At 43.8% G+C, this 12079-nt stretch overlaps 2 protein-coding genes across 4 annotated transcripts; one reads left to right on the plus strand and one right to left on the minus strand.

The window, feature by feature from the left end:
* Positions 1-767: 767 nt before the first annotated feature.
* Positions 768-11085, minus strand: 5-HT1B (5-hydroxytryptamine (serotonin) receptor 1B). Of its 3 annotated transcripts, none has more exons than NM_001169730.3 (9): positions 10483-11085; positions 7061-7688; positions 5617-5750; positions 5051-5160; positions 4776-4965; positions 4321-4458; positions 3253-3432; positions 2305-2823; positions 768-2126 (listed from the first exon to the last, which is right to left on the minus strand). In NM_001169730.3, exons 2-9 carry the CDS (start codon positions 7377-7379, stop codon positions 2028-2030), a joined length of 1689 nt encoding a protein of 562 aa, NP_001163201.2. In that variant the 5' UTR covers positions 7380-7688; positions 10483-11085; the 3' UTR covers positions 768-2027. The 3 variants fall into 3 exon arrangements, with proteins under 3 accessions (NP_001163201.2, NP_001137708.2, NP_523789.3); NM_001144236.2 differs by having other exon boundaries at positions 3088-3432; NM_079065.6 differs by having other exon boundaries at positions 1814-2126; positions 3088-3432.
* CG43351 (uncharacterized protein) lies at positions 8452-8693 on the plus strand. Its single transcript, NM_001259487.2, has one exon. It carries the CDS (start codon positions 8465-8467, stop codon positions 8630-8632), a length of 168 nt encoding a protein of 55 aa, NP_001246416.1. The 5' UTR covers positions 8452-8464; the 3' UTR covers positions 8633-8693.
* Positions 11086-12079: the final 994 nt, after the last annotated feature.

Consider the following 12079-nt stretch of genomic DNA (forward strand, 5'->3'; position numbering starts at 1 on the left):
TCTACAGTGAATCTCATAATTGTTGGACCAGCGAGCAGGCGAGAACTATGAAACGAAAAGACGTGCTAAAACTACTGGAAAGTATCGAGTTCCATATTTATATTTTCTAACACAACAAAATTAACATTTTTCATCGCACTTCGAACATTGTGAAGTGGCAAATATGGTTACGGCCCATTGACTAATGGCTCTTGAATGGCACACCTGAGTTTCGGCTCTTGAGCACCGACCAAGCACTCAACACTCCATTTTCCATTTTCCATCTGCAGAGGGCCACTGTTAATGAGCTTACTTGCAGCCAGAGACAGGCTGATGGAAAAAGTACGTGAGAGAGGGGCCGGGATGTGAACGTGAAGTACCGTAACGAATTACACGAATTCGAATTCCGCACGCCCAGCCCCTGGGCCCTATATGTTGTATCGATTTTTGGGCCATTTGTCGGCTTTGGTCTGTTCCGGCGTTGATAATGCCAATGCGTAATCCATCTCCCCGGCCATCCGTCCGTCCGCCCGACCGGCCACACCCACTTTTTGGGGCGTGAGTGTGCACTTGAACTTTGACATTTCAATGCGCTGACATTTTGCCCATCTACAAACAATACAGACGTGCGTGCGGTCAGCACTGGACTGAAAAGTTAGTCAATTTAGAGCATAGTACCGAAACTCACCCCACCCTCCTCCACTCAGCGAATGACCAAAGACCCTTGAATATATCTCCATCATATCTCTCATCCATGAATAAAATATCGAATGCAGGTGTACGCTTTTGATAAAACACAATTTTAATAACTTTGACATCAAGTACACATCGAGAAGTTGCATAAACACATACACACACACACACACCGACAAAACACATACAAATACATATACATATCAGATAGACATATGTGTTGGTACGCATACATGTGCATACCGAAGCGTATTAGGTTTCAACTGCAGCATTGACTTAATGGCCCTTACATACAGACCGACGTGTATATATCCATGGTTGTTATTCGAGTGGTTGTTGCTCTTGTTGTGGTTGTAGGTTTTTCGGTTGGTTTACTATTTGCTAAAACTGTAAGTCCGTTTATTTACAAGAAAACTTTTCAAAAATCGAACAATAAATATACTATACTAAATATATATATATATGTATATATGTATATATGTGATGCTGTACCACTATGAATGCGTGTATCATGGGTCAAACTTTTTGTTGCGGCTTCCTGGATTTCAAATGGCACGTATATGCATGTGTTGGAGAAATATTAGTAACGAAAGTTCAACTTTCCGTTTTGGATTTATGCTAATTTAGCCGAATAAAGTTGTGTGTACTGCCTAATTAGCCATTGCGTTGGTGGCTTATCCTTTATGGGGTTATGCAAAATTTTGGTTTCGGTTTTTAGTGTCGTCATGAGCTAACTGTGTAAATTCGTTTAATCTTTGTTGATATTGACCTTTATGTAAATGTGCTTATCCAATTGAAATAATTGAGCATTTTGCAGCTTAGGCTATAACTAAACGCGATTAACTAACACAGAATATGAAAGCGTAAGAAGTTCTTTGGACCCAGCCTATATATAACCGATCACTATCTTCGATCTCCGATCACTGTTCATACCACCTACTTAGGGTTTCTAGGGTATCTAAGCGTACTACTCTTGGGTTTCTTTAAGACACAGGGAAGACTTTAGAAATATCTATAAATTACTAATACATACGCATAGCTTACATCTAGTGAGTATCAGCTACCATAATTCCACGTTTTCATTTCTCGTTTGGTTTCGGTTACATTTAAGTTTTGTTTCTATTCATATTTCGCTTTTTTTGTCTTTTAGGGGCACGTGTGTGTGGTGAGGAATTTTAGTTAATTAGTTACAGCTAGTTAGGATTGTCACTGCTAAAACATCTTCTCTACTTGCTAGTTTGCCTTTATACAATGCCAATTCCGTAGCATATTGCCTGCCCGTCTGTATAGACCACCTTTACTCCTTCGCCTGACCTTAATTACAAATACTGGTCCTCGTTATCCTTCAGTTGAAATCAAATTTTCGCACTGCGCGCTCGAGCGGCAGCCTTTCGACCGAAGAGAATCCTCTTGAAGGCCCGTCGAAATTCTGGATTGAAGATGGTGTAGATGACCTGGTATGAAGGCAAATATTTATAGAAAATTTAAATAAAAAATGGTATTCATATCAATAAAAAAAAATGGTCTATACTGAAGCTATTTCATGCCAATGCAATTTGCTCGAAAGGGTAAAGGTTTAAAGTGAGCTTAAGCTGCGAGGAGAGGGAACGAGCCAGGGGCTAATTTACATACCGGATTCAAGGTCGAGTTGAAGTAGCCCAGCCAGAGGAAGAGCGATGCCACCGCCGTGTGGATCTCGCACTCCTTGCACAGGCTCATGGTGAGGGCCATTACGAAGAATGGCAGCCAGCAGATGACGAAGGCGCCGGTGATGATGGCCAGCGTCTGGGCGGCCTTTCTCTCCCTCTTCGCCTCCAGGAGCTGTCGCCGCTTGGCCAGTTTCTGGTGCGGATTGGCAATGCTGGCCAGCACTCCGCCCAGCCCCACTCCGGCATTCTTGCCCTCCGTTCCGGCTCCCTCCTCACCACTTCCGCTTCCACTTCCGCCAGCTACGGCTCCCGCTACCGTTCCTGCTCCTGACAGTGCCTTCTCCGATGGCGTGGTCGTGGTCAGGCAACCAACACCACCCATGGCGATGGACTGGGCCAGCGGCGTAATGGCATTCAGATGCGAGGCTATCAGATGGTGCTGCGTGGCATGGGCCACCTGCTGCGACAGCGTGATGATTTCATTCGCGTTGCTGGTGCGATACTAAGGGGTTAAGCGGGGGTATCATGGGTTAATCTCACACGAACAAAGGGCGCGCCACGAGCAAATGACTATGAATATAAGACGAACAAACTGCCATAGCAGAACCTTCTTAAGCACTTAAATGGTTTTGACTTATTTAATCTGTCTGTCAGCTTTAATTTCAGTTAACTTAAATGTCGTTTTCCTTAAGAAAATATTCCGTGGCTTAAAGTGGCACCCTACTTGCAGCTCTTAATTATATTCCAGCCCAATGGGCGTACTTACATCATCCGCATCGCTGGACACGGTGGTTAGTTCGGTGCCCGCGTGGCTTTTGTTGTCGTAGTTGCTGGTGCTGAACTCGGTCTCCTCGCGCGTAATGGCCAAACTGGCGAAATCCACGGCAATGGCGGCCATCGATCTGGCCACCGCGCCCTCCGATCCCGCCACCACATTGGCCGTGTTCGTGTTGCGGCCAAAACATATACGCATCCGTTTGCGGGTACGTCGCTGCAACTGTCCGCCCGTCCCGTCGCCGTCCACTGGTGTCCGCTCGCCCGCCTCCAGACGCTTGCGCTCCGCCCGTCGCTTGCTGCGCTCCTTCTTCAGCTCCCGCACCGCCGAATCGCACTGCTCGATGATCGATAAAATTAAATGTGTGCGAAAGGTAAGTACTTAATTTATGGCAAATGTTTGTTTACGAACTTGATGAGAACTGTTCGGGGAAGCACATTTGGCTTGTGTCTTGTCAACGAAATGAAAACAAATCAAATGCATTATGCGAAATTCTCGACGTTCCTTTGGGCTTAGCTGTTCTAGGTACACTGAGAAAAGTGATGAAATGAAAAACTTAAAAATATATATTTCCCTTCTTTTATGAAAACTGGCTTAAATAAATTGTGCTAAGAACTAAAAATAAAAAAAATCTATTGATACCAATTATTTAACAAGAAGAATCTCTTAAAGAATCTTCCCTCGAGAATAGCAATTTCGCATTATATTTTAATTTTCCAATTGCTGAATTATTAACAGTGTATTTATCTGCCCCTAAAACATCGCCACACATTGGGGTGATCATAAATCTCGGTTGGCATTTGTTTGGCTTTCGCGGCAGCGGCTCGCTTCGAGTGCTCACTTGGGCATGCTAATGAGCAGCTGAGGACTGAGTACTGAGGACTTCCCCCGACCACCAACCGCCGACCACCCGATAAAGCCACGCCCCCTTTCTCTTTATTGTTTCTGTTAATGACACACTCATTATGGAAGGCAAGCAAATACACTTCTCGAACAGCAGCCTCAACATCCACTCAGCCAGCTTGCCAAAAAAAAAAGGATGTAGAGGAATAGAATAGCAGCTAGCTTGTGGAACATGTATGTTTATTTGTGCCACTGGGCGTATGAGTAATTTTTCCACTCTTCTCCATGGGAGGCTGGCTAAGTGGACACTTGGCATTTATCACTCGCATTTTGTGAGGCACTTAGCTCTAACTGAGATTGCCTTGTCATTGATTAACTTACGTCAGTCTCGGTTAGTGTGACATTGAATGACTTCTGGGCGCGTCGTTGGATGCGCTTCCTGGCAATAATGTAGATTTTCCAGTAAAGAAACAGAATCACCAGCAGCGGCACATAGAAAGTGCAACAGGTGGCAAATATCTATTGAATGAAGAAAGAAAAGCAAACTATCTATTACAATCAATTAAATTCTGTACCATTGTATAGTTATAATACCAAATTATAACTATTATAAATTATAATAGTAATATAATTATAAATTATTATAAATTATGTCTTAGTGACAGATTTTATTCAGCTGTTTCTAAAGTACTTTACATGCAGATAGTTTTCGTTCACAATTGAGAGAATAACAGAATGAACCTAATAAATGATTCAATACCTAGTCTAGGTATCTAAGAAGTCAGACTATGCTGAACTCCCCACACTGCAACACTACGGCAATCAGGGTTGCTCACCTGATAGCCCACATCCTGTGACACCATGCAGTGCTGCTCCTCGATGCGCTTCATGTAATCCGGATCCTTCCAGCCAAATTGGGGGGCCAAGGAAACAATCAGCGCCGCAAACCAGACGCAGAAAATCATGAGGAATACGCGTCGCGGTGTCCGCAGATTGTTGTAGTCGATATTGGTCACGGTCCAATATCTGTAACGGAAGGAGAAAGGACGTCCAAATTGCCATCTGTCGCACCGGGAAAGAGCTGACTGGCTGACTGAATGGCAGCACTCACCTGTCCGCCGCAATGGCCACCAGGTGCAGTATGGATGCTGTGCAGCAAAGGACATCGCAAGACGTCCAAATGTCGCACAGTTCCGGTCCCAATATCCATCCATTACTTATCTGCCGGCGCACAGATTTCAACGAGAAGTCGTGCAGGGGCGAAAAGAAAAAGGGAAGAGAAAGGAGTGACTTTTAGCAACACATTGTTTGCCTGCGATGATGCAATTGAAACAATTAGTCGCCCAGCAAACGAGCTTGCCCTGGGCCAGTGTCAACTCTTTGGCGCCTAATTTCATTTGCCAGCATTCCTGCTCAAGTTTCCATTAGGGTAATCGAGTTGGTTCTGCAATACCAGTGGCAGTACACAGAAATAAACACTTTAAGTGCCCTAAAATATTCTCATATTAAATCAATAATATAACTACTCATTAATAACAGGTAATAAAAAAACAGGTAGCGCTAACTCTCCAAAAATAATATTTATACAATAGTATTTATCTTCGTTCTCTCTTTTTTTTTTAAATTTAATAGCGAATTATTTCTTTCTGTGCACAATGAAAGAGAAGAAGTACTTACCTCGTAGACGGCGCCAAGCGGCATGACAAGACAGGCAACAAATAAATCAGCCACTGCCAGAGATGCAACCAAATAATTGGCAACATTCTGCAAGTTTCTCTCGAGTATAATGGCGGCAATTACGAATACGTTGCCTGTGGATAGTTTAATATAAGACAGGAGACCCATCAGAAAGCGATAAATTGATAAATTGATATATTAAGTGAACCGTTAAATGCCGCACTAAGTTTTCCGTTTGAGTGCCAATGAATGGGTAAGCAAATTTGAATGCAGTTCATTGGAAACCTTGAGTGGCCAGAGTCATTAACTTTAGTGTGTTCGTTTTTGGCAAATGGGAGAGATGTTGCGATGAACGATGGAAAACTTTCCATGGAGACGTGCAAAATCAATCAGTGGCAAAGGCTTCGTGTCAAAGGAGTCTTCATTTTCCGGCCTAATTGCAGGCAATCGTGCATGTGCCGCACTTCCCCCACCTTGCACTCGCTTTCACTCCCCGCCACCCAACCGACTATGGGATGCAAATGAGAACTGGATGGGTGCTCCAAGCTCCATCATCGCCATCATCATTGTCGTTGCTTGCTTTGATTAAGCGCGTGCAACTTGGCAAATTGTAATTGCCGCACTACCACCTCATCTCATCCATCCCCTTCTTTGCCAGCGTAGCCACAGTGACGCCAGTACCCCGTTCGAGTATGGGACGGAGTACGGGACCAGGTACGGGACCGACTACGGGACTGAGTACAGCACCGACTACTGACCGACTACGGGTCGGACTACGGTCGACTACGACAGATAGCCAACAGTTTTAATATGTACGCTAAGTGCTTTTTATTTTACTTCTTGTATCATTTTGATATGTTTTTAGTACCCTTTAAATTTCTAGCCGTTAAAAACATCACCTCCTAACACCTCCATCACAACGTGTGCCAAAAAGTGTGTGTGAGTGTGTGTGCTTGTCGTAATTTGCATTAGACGCCTTGGCGCCATTTTAATAGCTTTTCACGTGCCGCGGCAAACACTTTTTGGAAACTTTTCCTCGTTTTTCCTTCCCTATTTCGCAGGCATCTTTGCGGCGCGCTTAACTCAAAGAACTCCTCGTACATCATCTAGCCAACCAAAACAATCAACCACCCCTGAGCACCCGACACCCATCTTTCGAGGTATTTCAAAGGCCCATTTCTTAGAGCGAGCGGCTGCAAATCATCTCTGTAAGCCCAAAAATCAATAAAAATCTTCCAAGAGGGCGCAATAAAAATCTTCTGCATCATAAATTTTACTTCATTTACAGTTCAGTTTTTGTCGGCGATATGGAAACTTTTCGCAGCCATATCCCCACGGCATAAATTCGAGGATAATTTAATGTCCAAAAACCCCACCCCCCACCCCTCACGGCATTTTCGCTTTGGTAATTTAAATTTGGATTTGGTTTTGATTAAGTACTTGCCTATGATGGTGACGAGTATCATGAGTCCCAGCACCACGGCCATGGCGATCATTTTGACTAGTAGCCAAAACTCGACCGCCGCCCGCTCTTGTTCGTCATCGACCAGGTCGAAAGTGTTGCTGTTTCCATTGCCGTTTATGCTGCGATTCCAGACGATTTGGCTGAGATTGCTAGTCGTGTCCACCAGCTGGGTGAGATTGCCATTCAGCTCGATGAAGAGGCTCTCGTTGAGCAAAATGGCTGGCAGTTCTATTTCCAAAATGCTCGCTGGGACATCGTCATCGCCGGCAGCCATTGCTGTTGTCACAGTTTTCAGCATCTCGCTTGTATATATGTATATGTATATCCGGCTATATATTTCTGTATGTATGTACGACTATATATGAATCTGGGTTGGGGGCGTGTCAATGTATGTGACTACAGCCGGATGGCTTGCTGCTGATTCTGCTGCTGCTGCTGCTTTTGATGTTGCTGCCGTCGCAGCTGTTGCTGTTGCTGGTGTTGCTGCTGTTGCTGCTGCTTCTGCTGCTGCTGCTGCTGTTGCTGGCGTGCTTGTCGTTCGTGTTGCTGCCGTTGTTGCGGGTGATAAAGCGCCTTAATCGTGCTTGCCAAGCACTTAACACGTAAACTGCAAAACATAGGGCGGTGCGAGAGTCAATGGAGAGTCAGAGATGAATGGCAAACAATGGTGGAAAAGTCTATGGAAAACAAGAAATAAAAGCTGTAGACGAAATCATAATGTGTGCCCGCCCTAAAATAACACAATTCCCCTCTATATTTCCCATTTGCCCAAGTGAAGCCGGTCTGGCGTTCGTATTAAGACCACACCGTGATAAATGATGCTCGTCTGGACGCGCTCAGTTTACCTCGATTCCAGCAATTAATTAATCATTTCAATCGGGCGAACTCTTTCACAGGGTTTTTACAAGCTGCCAACCCACTGTAAGCCGGCCCCTTGACCCTAGGATCCTTATCTCGATTGGAGCTGGGAAAATCCGCCACACTTTTAAAATCGTGCTTGAATGATTGCTTATCAAATTGAATTTAAACAAGTAGTACGTAGTATTTTATAATAAAATTAATTGTTAAGTTAGTTTCAATATTTTAAAATTTTTAAATGTATAAAAATATTAAATCATTCTGAAATTTTATGGCACATAAAATGCCAGACCGAATTTGACATTTTATCATCTAACTTGTATTGATTTTTGTCTGGCTTTAATCTATAACCTAAATATTGTTATCTCCCAAAAATATATTTCAATCTCAGCACTCAAGTTTGCATAATTATTTTGGATATCCACTTATTACTGATCGATAGTGTTTTTCGCGGTGTGCTATTAATATTTCCCTTTTGCTGACGCTGTTTGTGCTATCAGCTTGTTTTGCTCAGTTCTATTCAAAATGTTGACGCTTACACTTGGATTTGCGATGCAGTTGCTGCTGTTGATTTCGCTGCTACTGCTACTTCCACTGCCCGGATTTTCGAGAGAACTAAGGCAGCCCTATAGATACGACAGATACGACGGTAATCCTGGCCAAAACCAACCAAGGAATTTGGAGCGGAACTGATATGCATAACTAAAACGGGTTCCAAAAGAAACACAATAAACTAGCGTAACACGAAGGCATCTGCATTCCTGCTTAATTCACTTACGGATAGTCGTAGCTGGGGTGTTTGGATGCCACTTGGCCTTTGTGGCGCCCAACACATCTGCCCTGACCTTTGTCTGTGTCAAGGTGTGTCCCCAGGTGAAGGCAGTTAACCAGTCTGAGGCGAACACTCGGGTCAACCAACACCTGAACAGCTGCGAAGGCAGTTTGATAGATTGCAGTCGGTCGGAAGTCTCCATCTCCGTTTGCAGTCGAATTCGCGAGAACGCTTCGCACAACCCTCGCTGAATAGTGGCTGCCTTTCGGTTTTGCCTTTTCTCGTAGACTAAAACGCTAATGGGAGGCACCGGAAACGGAACGAGGGCCGTGCGATGCGCTCGAGCAGCTCATGTGTGAGAAATATTTTCATAGTCAAGGTAATCGTCATCCTTTTCAGAGGATTTCTTGGCACGCCAGCTTAAGCTGCTAATAATAAAAGCACTATAAATGTTGCTGCGGTTTGGAGTTCAAGGCTCACATCCAAATGCTTTGATAATAAAAAAAAAAGAATCTACAATATATATTTATATATTGTGCAGCCTTAAAGTATGCTGAACTTGATTTAACACATCTAGTTCAGTAAACCCTATATATATATATATTTATATATATATAAGCATTGTTTATGAAAAACCAATCAATCCGCAACATAAATTGTTTCCTCTGGGTATTTGGCGGGGTATCTTGAGGTCGCCACCCTGGGCCACATCTTTCTGCATTTTAATTATGAAAGCGAGTCTCGCAGACCCATTCATTTTTCTATTTTTTTTTTATTTTTTTTTGTTTTTGTTATGTAACAAGGTCGTGTACATGAATTACATTCGCCATACATAGTGGGTGGAGTGAAAAAAAAGATGTGCTAACGTTTGCAACAAAATTCCCTCTAGGGGATAGTCGAAAAAAAAATCAAGGAGAAAAAGGAAAATCGCGTCGGGCTGCGGTGGCTTTTCCTCCGCCCGCCCCCTTTCCATTCTACGAATCTGATTCAGAATATGCCTCGAAGGCTTAACTCTTTCCCCACAACCAACACACACACACAGACACACACACATACACTCTTGAATTAATTCATACTCTAATAAATATACAAAAAGTTCTGCTGAATGTCTGCTGCTGGCAGTGCTCTTTCTTTTTCCACTTGTGTCAGCGTAATCTTTTAGCAGCCTTTTGGTCATGATCACAAGAATGACTCGTACAATATACCAATTAGCAGAGGGTTGGGTGTGATGGAAGTCCGCACATATGTCTGTGTGGATATGAACAAACCGAATGGGGTCATAACTCAGTTAGCGACTGAGTGGAAACAATAGATTGGCTACCAAACAAAGACACCGAGTTCATGGCTGCCAACTTTATGAAGATGATTGGACGACAGCAATTTGCACTCAAGTTACCAACTTGCCGGCGGAAAGTTTTCTCTAATGCAGTTGCCTAATTGCACTTCCAACCCGCAGCCAGTGCTGCATTTCTGTGAACTTGATTAAGTTCGGAACCAATAAACCAGCGCCACATCCCCTCAGCCCAAAGCCAAAAGAATAGTGCAATTCTGAAGGGAAACCAACCTGGACAGAAGCTGGAAATAAATAAAAGGAGAAGTCCTAGACATTCAACCGTAACGGAAAGCACAAACAAACGAAAATGCACAAAATTCCCCCAGCGATTTTCGTTGAACAAAGTGCACTCGTAGCCATTGTTGGTATGTATGTATGTATGCAGGTGGTTCCCTGCTGCTGGCCTTGTGGAATGAAATTCGTATTCATTATACTCACACATAAGCATAATTATGTCCTTTCATTTTCATTTCGCCCGCTTCATTAGCGACGCTCTGCCGCAGGTAGATTCGTCAACATAAATATTTATGCCGGGATGTGACAACGATGACGACAGCACTGGCGACCACCAAGGATATGAAGCTGCTCCAGCTGATAAAGATGATTATGATGTTCCCCAGCTTCTGAGGACCTCACACACACAAGCTCACGCACACAGGGATACAGCTTCCGTTTGGCGTTGCTTGTGTGCGCGCCTATGGTTGATTTGTATTTATCTTTTTTTTTTACATTTAGTACTCAGTCTCGGTTTTATTTTGTTCTTGTTCGCCCCGCTAATTATGCGGGTCTGGTTATTCAATTAGGCGGAATAAAAAGGTTAGTAATAACTCGCGTTTATAAGGACTTCACTTAACATTTAAACAGCTTTTAATACCCGTTTTTTAGCGTTCAGAGTTCAGTGTTTTGATTACGGCTTTCAGTCTTCGGCGTTGGGTGTTTCGAATATGAATTATTTGAATAATTTTCAGATTTTATGCTCGGAGCTTTTCCTTAAACGTTTCGGCAGACGCGTCGCGTCTTCAGCGTAACTATTGACAAACTGCTTCAATGTGGCCGTTTTGAAGTAGATGGAATCGCCGAAAACCAGCTGATTTTCCTGTAGACTTTTCCAACGCAGGCGCCTCAGAACGCTCTCTTATACGCAAATTCTGGCAAGTCTCCATTTAAGAGAAATCGCTTTTCGAAATCGAAAATCAGCACTCTTTGCTGCCTGTTGAGTTTCGACGAGTACGAGTAGAGTGAACGCAATTATTATTATTTTTTTTTTTGGAAATTAGAGCCGAGCAAAATGGGAAAATCCTCTGTCCACGATTTTCTGCCCCAGTGCGTTTCCCGCTAATGGATGCAAACAAAACGCAGTGGCGAACAATGCAAGTATCCCAGGACTACAGATCCTTGGCCGATTTTAATATATCTAATGCACGTTCCAGGGCGGCTAATGCGCATTAGGCCTTTGTCCTGGTTATTGGCAGTTTCGATAGGTTCGCCCTTCTTTGCCGACGTCAATTTGATGGCCATTTCTATGCAGCGGCCGTAATGCGCAACATTCCGGAGCTCTCGAGTTGGCCAAACTGCTTAGGCGTTTGCCTTTTGACTTCCGCTGTATCGCCTTTTGTTGGCTGCCGAGCAGCAGTAGGAACAGGACTCGGACTTTGGCCAGGATCAGGAGCAGCAGCAGTCCGGGCAGCATCGTAAATTAGCAGCGGTTTATTGCCAGTACGTGACATTTTGGCCCCGTTCCGGCGTCTGTATTTTCCTTGGCAATAATTACGGCCTTCATTTATTTGCCAGCTCGGGTTTTCCCTGGGTTTCATGCTTTTTCCTGCCTTTTGTGGCTTGCGGCTTCGTGGCATCGAGTCTTGCCTACCGTATTTGTTCAACAATATAACATTGATTGTTGCAATTGCTTGGCCATTGCGCATACGACGCGTGGGCCCTGATTGAAGCCACACTTCTTGTGGGCATTAGAACCGAAGGGATTGCAATTTATTTCTATGACCGGAACTATCTTAATGTGCGCTCAACTAACTATCTT

Source organism: Drosophila melanogaster, chromosome 2R (genome assembly GCF_000001215.4).
Source record: "Drosophila melanogaster chromosome 2R".
NCBI lineage: Eukaryota > Metazoa > Arthropoda > Insecta > Diptera > Drosophilidae > Drosophila > Drosophila melanogaster.